Source organism: Aricia agestis, chromosome 13 (genome assembly GCF_905147365.1).
Source record: "Aricia agestis chromosome 13, ilAriAges1.1, whole genome shotgun sequence".
NCBI classification, from domain to species: domain Eukaryota; kingdom Metazoa; phylum Arthropoda; class Insecta; order Lepidoptera; family Lycaenidae; genus Aricia; species Aricia agestis.
Genome location: NC_056418.1, coordinates 1,729,814 through 1,747,221, shown reverse-complemented (window position 1 = coordinate 1,747,221; position 17,408 = coordinate 1,729,814). Strand labels below are relative to the sequence as shown.

General features: G+C 41.1%; 1 protein-coding gene across 1 annotated transcript; it reads left to right on the top strand.

The window, feature by feature from the left end:
- Positions 1-128: 128 nt before the first annotated feature.
- LOC121733047 (structural maintenance of chromosomes protein 1A) lies at positions 129-17,385 on the top strand. Its single transcript, XM_042123137.1, has 23 exons — positions 129-382; positions 470-590; positions 675-777; positions 1,708-1,856; positions 2,179-2,347; positions 3,378-3,590; positions 3,881-4,020; positions 4,797-5,070; positions 5,355-5,462; positions 6,112-6,336; positions 6,825-6,973; positions 7,266-7,440; positions 7,758-7,880; positions 8,566-8,697; positions 9,382-9,447; positions 9,755-10,099; positions 10,846-11,061; positions 11,491-11,745; positions 12,000-12,104; positions 13,179-13,253; positions 13,928-14,113; positions 14,673-14,843; positions 15,374-17,385. The coding sequence occupies exons 1-23, from the start codon at positions 271-273 to the stop codon at positions 15,431-15,433; spliced, it is 3,672 nt and encodes a 1,223-aa protein (XP_041979071.1). The 5' UTR covers positions 129-270; the 3' UTR covers positions 15,434-17,385.
- Positions 17,386-17,408: the final 23 nt, after the last annotated feature.

Below are 17,408 nucleotides of genomic sequence, written 5' to 3'. Positions count from 1 at the left end.
TGTGGACATAGCTAATTCAAAGCTAATTGAACAAGCTAGTGCCGACTGCCGTTCGTTGCATAAAAAAACAGTTTATTGTGAATGTCATTTGTCAACTGTCAATTTACCATTGTTTTGGTCGTGTTTTGGAGGTTTTCGCCAAGTTTTCGCTGTTTCCTTCTGACGTCGACGAGAAATTTGGCGCGATGCATTAATTTACTGAAATAATCATTTCGACTTGTGAAGTGTTATTACTTTTGTTTAACAGTTCTGAATACACCCGCTATCAAAATGCCTGCGTTCTTGAAGTATATCGATATGGAAAACTTTAAGTCCTACAAGGGGCATCACCGCATAGGACCCCTAAAATCGTTTACGGCTGTCGTGGGACCCAATGGTTCAGGTAAGGTTTTATATACACATATCGGTACAAAATACACATTATTTTGTACCGAAAGCTAAAATACTAATACCAGAAACGTTTTCATAGGTAAATCTAACTTCATGGACGCCGTGAGTTTTGTGATGGGGGAGAAAACGTCTTTGCTGCGTGTAAAGCGTCTTAGCGACTTGATCCATGGCGCCTCCATCAACAAACCTGTGGCGAGATGGTAAATAATAACTTTACATACTAAACTTCCAAAATTAACCAATGTCATATAGTTTTGTTTATGCAACCTGTTTGTATGTTTTAGTGCATCAGTCACTGCAACTTTTGTACTAGAAGACACTGAGACTGAGAAACAGTTCCAGAGGTCTGTTATTGGACAATCATCTGATCACAAGATTGATGGACAAGTATGTATTTTTGACCCCCATAAATCCCTAAGTGGCACCCGGCTGCCACATAACAATTGAAAATCTATTGTGTCTGCGATTGCCACAATCGAGATATTAAAAGAAATTCCTTTTAATATCTCGTTTGTGTTAATAACACCATTAAAATAAAATTTATAAATGTTAATTAGTTGTATATAGTTCTAGTCACGTAATGATAAATTTAAGAAGCAGTCAATAAATAAATAAGTAAATCAAAATAACTGGTGCACACAGTATTTATTTAAAAAGACTGCCATTTCATTCCAATGTTGATTAATGTAGTGAAACCAACTGTTTCTAAGTTCATTATCTACTAGCCTAGTTATTACCTTATTCTTGTGCATAAAATTGTTTCCTATTTGGCCATCTATTTATTTTTATATTATACAGTGTGGTGTAAACACGCTTGAAACCATCAAATGAGCCTGTCAAAATGAACAACTTTTCCTATGAGAACAATGCTGGGAAAAAAAATGCCGTCTTCATACCCATATGGATGCCTTGATCGGCAATTTGTATGGGTATGAAGATGGATTTTTTTGAGTTCCCAGCATTGTTCTCATAGAAAAAGTTGTTCATTTTGATGGGCTCATTTGATGGTTTCAAGGATAACGGTGTTTACACTAACATCTTATATGAGTATGTAATATATTACAGGCGCGGGCACTGCGCTGCGTTAATGTAGTTTTTTTCGGAAACTGACGTTTTCTGCTGTGCTCAGAGTGAACTCACAAGGATTGCTTTATATAAAATAAGTTACTGTTTAGTTTAAATTAGGCACATATTTTGAATATTGTTTAGTTGCAAGTTTTTATTTGTATGTTTCTATCGCATTGGGGTAAACCTGTAATGGTAGAAATAAGCATGGAAATAAAAAGTAAATCATAATATATTGCAATTTTTTTTCAGTCTGTGCCCACCAGCCAGTACTTAGCGGAGTTGGAGAAACTTGGCATCAATGTCAAGGCTAAGAACTTTCTGGTGTTCCAAGGTGCCGTGGAGAGCATTGCTATGAAGAACCCCAAGGAGAGAACGGCACTCTTTGAAGAAATCAGTGGGTCAGTAATGCATGAGGTCTTAACCAGGAAACTGTAAACTTTAGTATGGTTAAAACTAGCCTTAGATGTTAATGCTCAACTCTAATTTTTAAATTAAGAAGAATAATTCTTCTTAATGTAAAAAATATTGTCATACGCAAACAAATATTTTTTCTATTGTTTTAATTTATTGGTACGGATTTAGAGTTGAGCATTAACATCTAAGGCTAGTTTTAACCATACTAAAGTTTACAGTTTCCTGGTTTTTATGCAAGGAATTGTAGGCAACTTCTACATTGAAGCTTGGTAGCAAACATGAAGTAAGTATATGCCTTAATTGCAGGTCTGGAGTGCTCAAAGAGCAGTATGAAGCATGCCGGGCAGAAGTGAACCGAGCTGATGAGGAAGCCCAGTTCTCATACCAGAAAAAGAAGGGAGTGGCCGCCGAGAGGAAAGAAGCCAAATTCGAGAAGGAGGAAGCTGAGAAATATACCCGACTGAAAGAGGAGCTGGTAATTCTTTTACATAACATGGCTATTGTGTCATTTACTCACAAAGGCTGAGGCTTGGTTTAATACTTACTGTTTGTTTGTCATAACAATAATGGGTGTGACAAAAGGCGAGTTCTCATGTTCCATTTGTTATTTGTAACTTCTTAACCATGTTATTGGTAGGTAATAGGTATTATATATAAAAGGCCGGCAACACACCTGCAGCTCTTCTGATGTTGCGAGTGTCCGTGGGCGACGGTAGTTGCTTACCATCAGGTGACCCGTTTGCTCATTTGCCGCTTTATTTAATGAAAAAAAAAAGTGCACTTGCGCTTTTACCCACTCCAGTTTCATCGAGTGGTCATGAACTTTTGCGCAGCCTGTAGTACCTACCTACCTAGTTATTTTAGATATCAAATTAGGTTTAAAGATAACTAGATGACGCCCGCAACTCTGTTGCGCCAATATTAGTTTATCGCGCGGGAAAAATTTTCCGTGGTTAAAAGTATCCTATATTATGTCCTTACCTGGGTCAAAGTATCTTCATACCAAATTTCAGCAAAATCGGTTCAGCGGTTTGGGCGTGAAGAGGTAACAGACAGACTTTTGCATTTCTAATGTTATATAGTGTCCGACGACCTCTGTGGCTCAGTGGTGAGCGCGTTGGTAGCTCAAGCCGGGGGTCGCGGGTTCGAATCCCGCCGACGGAACAAAAAGTTTTCAATGTTCCCAGGTCTGGATGTGTATTAAATATGTGTATGATATAATAAAAATCTTAAACATATGTGTAGTATAAAAGTATTAAATATATTTCTGTTGTCTGGTACCTGTAACACAAGTCCTTTAGGTACTTAACACGGGGCCAGACTGACGTGGTGTGAAGCGTCCATAGATAAATAAAATAATGGCGTTATTAAGTAACACGAAGTCAATGAGTGTTTGCTATACCGAGCAAAGCTCGGTCATCCAGGTACTAATATATAACATGACATCAAAGCTAAATTCAATAACTCATTGAGGTGTTTGAGTGCAAAAATGCATTTAATTACAGCAACAACAAAAAGTGGAGCTTCAGCTGTTCCATCTGTACCACAACGAGAAGGACATCCAGAATAACGAAGAGGAGCTGCAGCACAAGCAGTCGGAGCTCACAAAGATAGAGAAGAAGCGGCAGAAAGCCGAGGACGCACTCAAAGAGAAGAAGAAGGAGGCGGGGACGGCGCAGCGCGAGCTCGCCAAGATCGAGCAGGATATACGTGAAGTGGTCAGTAAGAATCTTGGCTATTGTTAATTGTTTGCCGTTAGTTATTATAACTCAAAGAACATGGGAACCTGGTTAAACTCGCACCTAGTAATAAAATGGGTGTATATATAAATTATATAGAAGAAATATTTGTTTCTTTGCTTGGAAGCAACATGGGACTTTTACAGGGTGGTAATTCACGGAACAATTTTTATTTTGATTTCAGCTTTGTACACTTTCGTATCTGAGCTTCTACTCAAATCGTCATAGCGCCTGTAAATTTTAGTTATATATTTTTACATTACTTTTAGGAAGCGGAGGTGTCGAAGAAGCGTCCAACTTTCATCAAGGCGAAGGAGCGCGTGACGCACACGCAGAAGAAGTTAGAGAGCGCTATTAAGACGCTGGAGCAGGCGCGTAAAGCGCACGAGGCTCACCAGGCGGACATCAAGTGAGTACACTGTGCGAGTTTCTTACGTCGGTTTTTGCGAGTTTCTTACGCCGGTTCTTGCGAGTTTCTTACGTCGGTTTTTGCGAGTTTCTTACGCCGGTTCTTGCGAGTTTCTTACGCCGGTTCTTGCGAGTTTCTTAAGTCGGTTCTTGCGACTTTCTTACACCGGTTCTTCTCGCCGGGTTAGTTCCCGATCCGGTGGTAGGCACCAGTAGTAACGACGTTTAGAAATATTTGATTCAGATTTATTCAGAAATAGAACAATTTATATCAATTTATTATTTATTTACGCAGCAGACCGGGTCACATTTTCACTTATTTCATTATTAAGATGATCCTAGATGTCCGGCATGCGCATCAGCATTCCCCGTCTCAAAAAAAAAAGGTTTCACTGGTTCACTCACTATTGATCACTGATTTTCACTCCGCCGAAGTAGCCTTGAAGTTTGCTCTAACTGAACGGAATGAATGGCCCGCCTGACTATTTATATGGGCCAAGGCGAGTTCCAGAATATTCCAGAGAGTTCGTTTCTAGAAAATACGCGCATGTAATCGTACACCTAACGCCATCTAGTATCGAGTATTAGATTTATGTTGTCTGCGTTCCCCCAATAAGTTCCGCTGGTTTGACGCTAGATGGTACTATGTGTCGTAACAATATGTAGTTACATAGTGTGGCCTCACCTTAATACCTCGATCGCAGACACAATAGATTTTCAATTGTTATGCGACAGTCGGGTGTCGCTTGGGGATTGATGGGTTAATACTGTCCACAGAAAACTGGAAGACGAACTACGCGTAGTCGAGGAGGCGAAGGCGGAGTGGGAGGGGTCGACCGGCACCTCAGCGGCGGCGGGCGGGCGGGCGGACGTCCACCTCGAGGAAGCCCAGATCAGACAGTACGAGGAACTGAAGATGGAGGCGTCCCGCTCCGCCGCCAGATACCTGCAGGAGCTGGACAGCGTCAATCGGGAGCAGAAGGCCGACCAGGACAGGCTGGACAACGAAATGAGGAAGAAGGGGGAGTTCGAGAATAAGCATCGCCAGAAGGTATGACTTGAACCTCAAAAGTCTTAAGCCATACAGACGTGCGCGTGTTCTGCGCGCGTGGGTTAGCTCGCTTTGTATAACTAACTAGATGTTGCTCGCAACGAACCGACTTTTATTTATCTGTACACCTGTCCCTTTTTCGTGATGAGAAATATTCTCAAATTATTTTATCATAAGCCATAACAGATCACGTCTTACGACCTCTCTCACTCAGCCCGACCGAATCACATAAGTCCGCCATTTGGCTGTGAATCAATTTCTTTAATGGAACATTGTGGTAGCAGGGTCACGAACGCAACGAAGCTCTTAAGCGCGTGGAGAAGCTGAACGAGCACATCAAGAGCTCGGAGCAGGCGCTCGAGGAGCAGCGCCGCCTGCGCGCCGAGCTGCAGGTGCGTTTGTTGTAAACTATAGATACACAGACAGACAGACACACATTCACAATTGCCGGTGTCGCTACTAGTCCACACTAATATATAATTATAGTAGTATGGACTAGTGACGACGCCCGCAACTCCGTTGCGTCAAAATTCGTTTATCGTGCGGGAACCGTAAGATGTTTGTATAAAATGTAGTCAGCACCAGTGTGAGTTGAACTTTAGGCTTCAGTCTCGTAATGAGCGGACAGTAGGGCGGTAGCTGCGGCGGCGCGTTCTAATGTATAGATTTACATGGATATGACGTCTAGAACGCCGCGCGCCAGTAGACGGCTTATGCATATAAATCTATACATTGGAACGCGTCGCCGCCGCTCCCGCCCCGCCGTCAGAACGAGACTGAAGCCTAAGTGTCTAAGCACACTAGTCTGAAAATACGTGGCCGAAGCTCCGAAAGACTGATGACACACCATGCCGAAATTACGTCGCGTTTTAGCGTAATCATGCCGAACTTCCACCGCGTGTTTTCGGCCTAATGTGTTTAGACACACCGCGTCTTGAGATCGGGTCGTATCTTAAGTACTGACCAAAAATACGGGCCTAGGAAGCAGGATTAAAGATGAGTATGAGAGCATTTAAAAATACGGGCTTTTGTGTCACTCAGGCGGATGTGGGTTCGTGTCGCGGCCGCGCGGCGGCGCTGCAGGCGGCCCTCGAGGAAGTAGCGGCGCAGCTCGGCGACGCGCGCGTTGACAAGCACGAGGAGGCGCGCCGGCGCAAGAAGCAGGAGATCGTGGAGAGCTTCAAGCGCGACATCCCCGGCGTGTACGACCGCATGATCAACATGTGCCAGCCCACGCACAAGCGGTACAACGTCGCTATCACCAAGGTAACATAACACTTTTTCAAATTTGGAACTAAAAAGAATTGCGTTCGAAATCGAGGGCTTCAAGCGGGAATTTCCCGGTGTTTACGACCGCGGTGCAACGTCGCTATCAGTAAGGTGAATTGTTTTTTTCTATACAAATGGGTTAGCATCTAACTCTTTTACAATAGTCCACCGGTTGCCTACCAGCTACCACCAATTCACTAACCCGGCGAGAAGGTAAGCCGCGTAAGAAAATGAAAAAGATGGGGCAATTGCGTTTTTTTGTTTAAATGTATGTACTCCCGGTTTGTGTCGTAGCTGTAGACAGCTCATTCTTTGTGATAGTGAACCTACATTAACTGTAAGTGACAGGATATGACAAGTAAATAATAATCAATTTTAAGTTTCAGATTACCGTCATCACTCATCAGTTTGCAGCACCTTCGTTGTGTTTCCTATAGTAAATTGACGACGAAATTTGTTAAACGTTACATTTGATAATCACCCAGGTGCTCGGCAAATACATGGAGGCGATTGTCGTGGATACAGAGAAGACGGCGCGGCGATGCATTCAGGTGTTGAAGGAGCGCATGCTGGAGCCCGAGACCTTCCTGCCGCTCGACTACATCCAGGCGAAGCCGCTGCGAGAGAGACTCAGGTGAGAGGAACAGAATGACAAAAAGAGGATGGTCGGTGCGCGCGACGCAATTTTCACGACGCGATGTCGTATCGTGAAACGACGCGACGTCGTATCGTGTTTATGTGTCTGTCCTAATAAATATACAAACAGACTTGCAAATTATAATGTAATCAATGGAAATATTAGATTTTTATCATGCAATAGTGATTTGAAGTAAGTGCGGTGGCACATTACGTTCATCTAATATATTTTTATTCACGTTTCTAATATTTAATATAACATATTATATAGATATTTGATTCAAATATAGGGACATAAAAGAGCCGAAGAACGTGAAGCTCCTGTTCGACGTGCTCCGCTTCGAGCCGGCCGCCATCCACCGCGCCGTGCTGTTCGTCACCAACAACGCGCTCGTCTGCGAGACGCCCGAGGACGCCTCGCGCGTCGCATACGACCTCGATCGCAACAAGAACAGCCGATACGACGTGCGTACACACACGCACACATACATTGCCTATGAGTCTACAAATAAACTTTCATAACCTCGTACTTACATGCACATTGCACACGCTCATTGCGTATACATACACTCTCCCTACGTACACGCAGGGTACACGTACACTTACATTAGGGTAGCGTATTTTGGCACGTATCTATTCTTTATAGAATTGCATCATGTTAAGAAACTTTTGACATAGAAAATTACAGTATGTAATTTCCTACTTTATTGACTTCCTAGTGAGCGACAATAAACTTATCAGATTTGAAACAAGGTTAAAAGTTTCTACAATAAACTCAACAGGCGTTGGCGTTGGACGGCACTTTCTACCAGAAGTCTGGCATCATCTCGGGTGGGTCGCTCGACTTGGCTCGCAAGGCCAAGCGCTGGGACGAGAAACACCTCTCGCAGCTCAAGGCTAAGAAGGTATTATGTCATTTAAAATTGTAGAATTTTCGTTTGGAAAGTGTGAATTGAGTAAGAAATATTATGTAGAGGTAAAAAAATATTCATTAGTCATGCAGAAACATGTTGGCTGCATATAATAAGTCTGTCGTGATTTATCGTCCTTGTACTATTAAAGAAGTTGATTCATAGTCAGATTGCGGACCTGCATAAGTCGGTCGCGTTATGTCAAGCCCAGCCGAAAGATAACAACCAACCAATTGACAAAACCCGACCAAATGACGTAGGTCTTCAAACTGCCTATGAATCAATCAGTTGGTGGGCTGTTGGTAGCTCAAGCCGGGGGTCGCGGGTTCGAATCTTGCCGACGGAAGAAAAAGTTTTCAAAGTTCCTGGGTCATGAATGTGTATTAAAATTTTATGTGTATCATATAATAAAAATCTTAAATATATGTATAGTATAAAAGTATTAAATATATTTCAGTTGTCTGGTACCCGTAGGCCGTAACACAAGTCCTTAAGGTACTTACCACGGGGCCAGACTGACGTGGTGTGAAGCGTCCATAGATATTATTATTATTTTAATGTCTTCGATGGTACTTACTATAAGGTATGCATGTTTTAAAAAGAGTCTGTCAGTTTTTAGCATTCTCACGAACTAATCAGTCAATTTATGTTGTACACTGCAAACAATTTATGTTTGCAGGAGAAACTGACGGAGGAGCTCCGTGAGTCGATGAAGAAGTCGCGCAAGGAGTCTGAGCTCACCACCGTCGACTCGCAGATCCGCGGTCTCGAGTCACGACTCAAGTACGCGCTCTCCGACAGGGATGCAACTGTGAGTTTATAATAATCAAACACGCACACACACACACACACATCGGCTAATCTGGTGTTATAAGATTATTGTTAATATTAGTCATCGAATAATTTCGTTGCCTCTCAAATTTAACGTGGGAGAGCCATGCTTCGGCACGAATGGGCCGGCTCGACCGGAGAAATACCACGTTCTCACAGAAAACCGGCGTGAAACAGCGCTTGCGCTGTGTTTCGCCGAGTGAGTGAGTTTACCGGAGGCCCAATCCCCTACCCTATTCCCTTCCCTGTCCTCCCCTATTCCCTTCCCTTCCCTCCCCTATTACCCTATTCCCTCTTAAAAGGCCGGCAACGCACTTGCAGCTCTTCTGATGCTGCGAGTGTCCATGGGCGACGGATGTTGCTTTCCATCAGGTGACCCGTTTGCTCCCTTATTTCATAAAAAAAAAACAACCATGTAGTCTGATATCATTCATACCATAAACCCTGTTTTCCAATTACATCATAGACTGCATTATGTGGCATAACGCTCTAAGTTGAATGGTTCAACTACAGAAATGCTTCATACAATCAAGCACTCCGAAACTAATTCACATTCCAAATATACAATCGCACACATTGGCATTGCGCGCCACAGAGTCACAATTTAAAAACATACAATGTCACACACGGATACAATAAAGTAAATGCAAATTTTTGTTTTCAGCTCAAACAAATCAAGACTCTTGATAACGAGATAGCGGAGTTGGAGCGCAAGATGGAGAATTTTGGGGTGAGTATATATTTATTTCCTATAATATAATATAAGTATGTTATACATTTTTAATCGTCTCTAAAACAAAAACTTTCAAAAGATTATTAAAAATTAAATTCCACTGTACAAAATATTATTGAAGTTGATATACATAACTTAGGGCCTGTTTCACCACTTCCTGATAAGTGCCGAATAGGCTATTCACCACTTAACTTGACAGATCAAGTATGGAGAATCTGTCAAATAAGCTGTGAATAGCCTATTCAGTTCTTTATCAGAAAGTGGTGAAACAGGCCCTTAATATAATATTATAATTATGTTTCAGCCGCAAATCGAGGAGATCGAGCGTACTATACGCTCGCGCGACGCCCGCATCCAGGAGGTGAAGGAACGAATGAACACCGTCGAGGACGTCGTATTCAGCGCCTTCTGCAGCGACATAGGCGTGTCCAACATCAGACAATACGAGGAGCGGGAGTTGCGCGCGCAGCAGGAGCGGGCGAAACGCCGGATGGACTTTGACGCGCAGATCGACCGTATCGCGTCCAACCTGGAGTTCGAGCGGTCACGTGATACGCAGAAGAACGTTACCCGCTGGGAGCGGACTGTCCAAGACGGGGAGGACGAGCTCGAGGCGTCGCGGCAGGCTGAGGCCAAGCAGCGTGCTGAGGTCATTACTCAAAGACAAACACTCAAAGAGAGGGGCGGGGCGGGCTAAGGGAGGTGTCTAGTCCGCCCTGCGACTCTCTCAGTCTAACCTTTAGCTAGTCTTTTTATAAATCTTTTTATAAATAGTTGAAAAAATTTAGATTTTGACTGGAAACTAGAACGTTACTATTATAGACTTTAAGAAGGCACTTTAAAAGGTAATTTTGATAATGTCGAGTTCAATTGATCTATGTATTGTTAATTAAATCCATACTTAATATTATAAATGTGAAAGTGTGTCTGTCTGTTACCTCTTCACGCCCAAACCGCTGAACCGATTTAGCTGAAATTTGGCATGTAGATACATTGAGTCCCGGGAAAGGACATAGAATACTTTTTATCCCGGAAAATGTACGGTTCCCGCGCGATAAACGAATTTTGGCGCAACGGAGTTGCGGGCGTCATCTAGTTGATAATAATGTAATTGATAATGTATTTCGAGATATAGATTATTATCTATTTCTCGAAATACATTGAGAAAATAGTGGATATCTTATGTACAAAATATAAATTACCATTCGAGTGCTTTGCCGTCTTGCTAACAAAGATATTTACACAGCATACAAATATTCAAGGTTGCCTTCTCTGTCATCCGACTTTATCAATATGCCAAAGACGAACAGACCTTATATAGTTATTTGCAGTGTAAACATTTTTATGACTAATGGACTCTTAAGTATATTGTATAGTTTTAATGATTACATCCAGGTGGACCGCGAGCTGCGTCGCGCGGACGCACTTAAGGCGGACCGCGCGACCGCACGCGCGGCGCACGAGCGGGCGGAGGCGGACGTGGCGGCGGCGCGCAAGGACCTCGCCACCATACAGAAGGACATACAGAACGTGCAGAAACAGATAGCCGCCATAGAGGCGCGCATCGAGAGCCGCCGCAGCGACAGACACAATATACTGCGGCAGTGCAAGGTACTACCTACTACAACCATTAGATTAGAATGAGCTACTGACTAGTTTTTAACTGTAGTAAAGCTAGAATATTCTTCTGTTGTTTTTTTACACCTGAAAACTTTTAAAACCTATAAATAATATTAAATCATCGACTAGTCGGTAGAGCTTTCTAATCTCAAGAGTCAAGATCGTAGGCTCACGCTGTAGGTGCGAATAACGTGAAGAGCTATCGAGTTTTCACCTGTAACCAATAGGATTGAAAAAGCAGTACGAACGTATTGCTTTTTAATCCTCTCTCTCTTTCAAATTTGAATCTTAATTCAAGATTGAAAGAGACAAGTAGCAATGGGCTAGTGTAAGTAACCTACTGATTTCTTCGCGCACCACGACCGTTATACAATGTCGTTACGTGTCAATATTTCGCTTAACATACCTTTCTTTGCACAGATCGACGACATAATAATCCCACTGCTCGAGGGCAGTCTCGACGACACGGCGGACGACGGCTCCGAGCCCTCGTCGATGTCGACGACGGCGCAGTACCAGCGCGAGGCGCGCATCCGCGTCGACTACCGCGACCTCCCCGACGCGCTCAAGGAGTTAGACGAGCCCGACGAAGTCAAACGCAAGGCGGACAAGCTGCAGAAGGCGATCAACTCGCTGCAGAATACGGTCGACAAGATACAGGCGCCGAATATGCGGGTATGATGTAGTAATATAAATATTTAAACTGCGACTGATGACCTCTGTTGCTTTCTGTAGAAATGGGTCAGCGTGTGGCGGCTCAAGCCGCGGGTTCGCGGGTTCGAATCCCGCCGACGGAACAAGTTTTCAATGTCTGTTCTCTGTTCTTGGGTCATGGATGTGTATTAAATATGTGAATGATATAATAAAAATATTAAATTGTCCTCTTTGTACCTGCGCACGCGCATACTAACGCACCTACGTGTCCGCAGGCGATGCAGAAGCTGAACGAGGTGCGTGAGAAGGTGAACGCCACCAACGAGGCGTTCGTGATGGCCCGCAAGCGCGCGCACAAGGCCAAGCTCGCCTTCGAGAAGGTAGGCTATACAGTCCGATTCGCTCTACAAAGTGTATCAAAACTAAGTGATAATACTTTAGGGTGTGTCACTGTGCAATGTGTATCGGTGAAAATAAGCAAATAATAATTACGTTCATTAATAAATTCGTATTAATAATACTCAATAAACTACTGGGTGTAACAAAACTAAGTCATGATATTTTAAGCCCGTCACAGACTTAGCTATAATATATATTAATATATTTATAGCTCGGCATATTAATATATATTTTCTATACTAATTTCGCGTGACCACACACTCAGCTATAATATACAAGGTGTAACAAAAATAAGTGATAATACTTAAGGGTGTGTACGTGTTCCTTGTAGAGAGTTCACTGTGAAAGTAGCAGCGCTGAAAGACCAAAAAAATTTTTCACTTTTGTATGGGGAAACTCGTGACGCTCGGGCCCTTGTCCATACAAAAGTGAAAAAAAAATTTCGTCTTTCAGAGCTGCTACTTTCACAGTTAACTCTCTACAAGGAACACGTACACACCCTAAAGTATTATCACTTGTTTTTGTTACACCCTGTATATTTCTGTGACATGTGGATTTAGTATAGAAAATATGTCTAGCTATAAATATATTAATATATATTATAGCTTAAGTCAGTGACGGGCTTTAGAGTTTAAAGTATGTATGTATGGGCCTATACAGAGTTCGCTGTGAAAGTAGCAGCGCTGAGAGAGCAATTTTTTTGTGTCATTTTTATGGGCAAGTACCCCAGGGTCATGGGTTTTCCTTTACAAAAGTAAAAAAAGGTACTCTTTCAGCGTTTTCAGCAATTTTGAAAAACGTCGAGTGCGTTCTTTGTATTTATGAAAGAGAAGGCACGATATTTATACTCGTATAAACGGTAGTATTGTAATCAGTAGCGTAGTGGCGTTAGGGGAGGCCAGCGCAGGGCGACCGCCCAGGGCGCCGGATAAAAAGGGGCGCCGCAAGCACCCCTATTATTAGCACTACCAGCATTATTACAGAAGAAATCTCGCCCAGGGCGCTGGTAGTGTTGAAACCGGCACTGATTGTAATGAGAACCATTCTTCTTCCAGGTAAAGAAAGAACGGCACGACAAGTTTATGGACTGTTTCGAGCACGTCGCAAATGAAATCGATGCTATCTACAAGGTAAAGTACTTTTTTTTTTTTTTTTTTTTTGAAAGGGTCTAAGCTACTGGTCTGGTTAAGACCATGGTAGTTTAATCGTGGCTATAACTAGTCTGTTGCTAGTTGGTTTGGAAATAAACAATGAGGGGGGCCTGGCCCCCTCCCCTAAAGTCACACGTGTGACATTCTAGACGGGCAATATTGGGGAGAGCTACGAAAATAAGCTATTTTTATCTGACGTGCGGTAAAGTACTGTTTTACGTGATGTTTGAGAAACTTATAATATTTTTAATACTTCACCTTTTTTGATTTTTTCAAACCGATTGTTTAATACTTTATATTGTATCGTTACTAAGTTATACTACTACTAGTACTTGTTATTCGTTACTTAATTTATTTAAAGTTCTAAATAGTGTTTGATTCATGTTGATTGCCAAATGTAAGTAATGTTTATTGAAGCTGAATATATTACGTCATTTTTGTCACCAAAAAAACTAAAAAAATACTTTTTTTATTCTTCACATATTTTTACAATAATTCTTGAATCAATTTATTGCATTGTCATTGGCTCTTGATACGTATGCAAAGTTTGTAATTTAGTCTACTGGAGATAGGTAAAAATCGTGCTCAAAGATTCCGTTACATGCGTACAGCACGAGCTAATAAAAGTGTTAAATATATGACCTTGTGTTCAGGCGCTGGCGATGAACCAGTCGGCGCAGGCGTTCCTCGGGCCCGAGAACCCGGAGGAACCGTACCTGGACGGCGTCAACTACAACTGCGTGGCGCCCGGCAAGCGCTTCCAGCCGATGTCCAACCTTAGCGGTGGGGAGAAGACGGTGGCGGCGCTCGCGCTGCTCTTCGCCATACACAGCTACCAGGTGTGTTGTTGTCTCTTTCACACATTATTGTTGTCTCTTTCGCACACGATTATACATTGCTATCATGACTTGTGGAACGTAAAAACTGTTTAAATATTCATTGAGATGGGCAAAATGGCTAAAAGCTCGAGCATGAACCTGTTTATACAGATAATTCCATCTGTATAAACAGGCCGACCATTATTTTACCTGTATAATGCGCGAACAATAATTAAAGAAACAATTTGTAGCGATGTGACAACATTTTTATATTTGTACGTCTTCTTTTTTAATAAAAGCTTAATAAAATGTTCTACCATGGATTGAGTTTTAAAAATCGGTGCACAATAATAATTGTTTCTATTTAAAAAATTGGTTCTCTGTAAAGTCGGTTTATGGACGGTAGTTTGACGTGACAGCCGATCATGCCTCTCTCTCGTTCGTGCCGCGCTCCCGCTTACGGAACGCGACAATGAGCGTAACGGGAAAATGACGTCATCTTTTTCGTGCATGCAGCCCGTAGTATCGAGTTATTAGACGTTGTCACGTCAAAAACATTAATAATTTGAATATTTCCCAGCCGGCGCCATTCTTCCTGCTGGACGAGATCGACGCGGCGCTGGACAACACGAACATCGGCAAGGTGGCGTCGTTCATCCGCTCCAAGAAGGGCAGCCTGCAGACCATCGTCATCTCGCTCAAGGAGGAGTTCTACGGGTGCGCCGACGCGCTCGTCGGGATATGCTCGGAGGTACGTTCCTGGGGCCGTACCACGAAACTGTTTTGAGACTCAAACAATCGAACGAGAATGCCGCGTCCTGCTCTAACAACGTAATTTCTCATTTGTTAGAGTAGGACGCGGCATTCTCGTACGATTGTTTGTGTCTCAAAACAGTTTCGTAGTAGGCGTCCTGTACAGTGTTTTTCTACCTTTCCATGATGTCCCTGTGGTACAAAAATATTTTTCGCAACCCCCACTTTTTAATCATGTGTGTAATATGTTTATGAATATATCCTTTTGTTAAAATTCTCTCACGTAACATATTATCAATCTTTTTAAGCTTTTTTGTTTTTTTTTTTAAATAGAGGTAGTTCTCTCGACCCCTCGCGACCCTCACACAGATAGGCTCCGTTACTACTTAACATTTCATGCATTTACTGCATGAAGTCGCGATTTACTTAAAATCTAATGTTTTTTGTACAAAGTTAAAGCGATCGTAAAACGTTTTGCCTTACCACATAACGCGAAATTATTTAAAAATAATGTGTATTTTGTTGCAGCCGGCCGACTGCCTCGTCAGTGACGTCATCACACTCAGTCTGGAGAACTATAACGATTGAGCGCGCAAACATTCACTACAATAAGTTATTGTTATTTCACTATAAGTAATTAATTGTGACCTAAACGCCAATTTTCGTATTTAACTTTCAGTTTACCTTCAATTGCTTATAAATCGCCTTGAGATTTACTTGAATCTCAAGAAAATCTCAAGACTTGAAATGAACACTACGTTTAGAAGTTGGCACGCAATTTGCGTTGTCAAATTAATGTTAAACGCATTTTTAATTGGTCCAAACCCCCATATATTTTCTAAGTGTATCATCTCAAGAAAGTCTAAGATTCAATTAAGATCAATTTGAGTATATTCAGTATTGTCTTAAAAGTTAAATATCAGAATAGACGTTACAAATGTAAACAAAGTTCTACCTTCGACGCAGACGGATTTTGTTTATATTTATATAGATTTAGATAATTACATTTATAATATGACATTCTTGATACAATATTAGTTAATATAATATCATAATTTAGGTTTTGTATGCTGGCGTTTTTATTTATACCCTCTTGCTAATAAAGATATTTTTCGCTGACTTTGTATGTTATGTGAGTCTTCCAAAGTAGCAGACCTTGCATAGTTCGCTGTGTGAATATTTTAGTAGTATAGACTAAAGATACCCTTTTTACATTACGATAACCTTTTTCAGTAATTTTAAATAACATAATAGAGGAATTAATGAAAAATAAACGCAATACTGTAGAGCTCTTTATTTACAATAAACCTCTGTATTTTACAATATAATATTACATTATATTAATAAATAATAACGGTCCGCGACGTCGGTCGTCACATTTATCTTTTGTTTAGTAACATGTCGAAATTAAAAATAGAAAAACCCGGAAGCTTGGTCAAAACAAAGTCCAGAAAAAAAAACTAAATTAAATAGACACATCATAGTCATTTTATAGAGCACCAAAGTGAGATCTCAACATACATCTGGGTTTTTTCTTTTTGCAGTGAATCGTATAATATATCAATGCAGATATTTTACTACATTTTTAATGAAAGTAAGCCCATTTCGACCTGAACACGATATCTCATTGAAAGAGAAAGAAAGAAAGAAACAAACTTATTTGGTAAACAATACAAACAAAACTAAACAATTAAAAAACATTTCAACACCTTTACCAAATAGGTGCTTACTCAGCATGTGTTGCGACCGTAGTCGCAACGCTGGTTTTCAGTTGTAAGTAAAAACCAGGTAACCAGGTAAACTGTTTACAGTTAAGTTTTCATTGTAAGCTCAACTGTGTAGTTTAGTGAGGGACCGACGTGCGAAACTTATCTAGTTTCATCATCATCACTCGCCTTGTTGACAACTCGTATTACCCTAACTACATCACATACTATATTAACATTTATATGTGGAGCATCACCAAACTAGAATCAAACTTGAAAAAACTAAAAAGCAAACCGGGACTCGAAATTCTGTTATACAGTTTGGCAGATATAAATCTTATTTAGAGCGGTATTTTGTTTTTCTGGATTAACACTTTTTCATTCATTTTATTTTTAGGCAAAATAGGCTGTAATATTTAGAACTGACCGAAAGTACAAAATATAAGGCAAAGAAGTAATTTAAAATAATATGAAATATTTGAACAGCATAATGTCAATTTAGGTTAGGTAGATTTTACATAACAGTAAGCTCATTAGATAAAATATTAAATAACAATATAATAATATTATATACGTTACTATAATTATCAACATACATATTAATATAGCCGGTCACCAAACATCCAGAAGCGGTACTTGTCTCTTTCATTTAAACGCGACAATTTCTATATCCCATTCTTAGACTTATGGGTGTTATTTTAGAGAAGTCATAGGTCAACGTCAAATTTCTACGAGTTCGGTGACCGGGCTATAGCAAATACTTATTCTAGTACCGGTTTTTAACTTGAACAAGACTCAAGTTTTCTGTACATTAAGCTGTATTATTAATAAACCTATGGAAATTGATTTAACTATCA

Coding starts and splice junctions, on each gene's coding strand:
- LOC121733047 (XM_042123137.1), top strand. CDS start 271: ATGCCTGCGTTCTTGAAGTATATCGATATGGAAAACTTTAAGTCCTAC. Junction 3,591..3,880: donor AGCAGGATATACGTGAAGTG/GTCAGTAAGAAT, acceptor CATTACTTTTAG/GAAGCGGAGGTGTCGAAGAA. Junction 14,114..14,672: donor TCGCCATACACAGCTACCAG/GTGTGTTGTTGT, acceptor AATATTTCCCAG/CCGGCGCCATTCTTCCTGCT.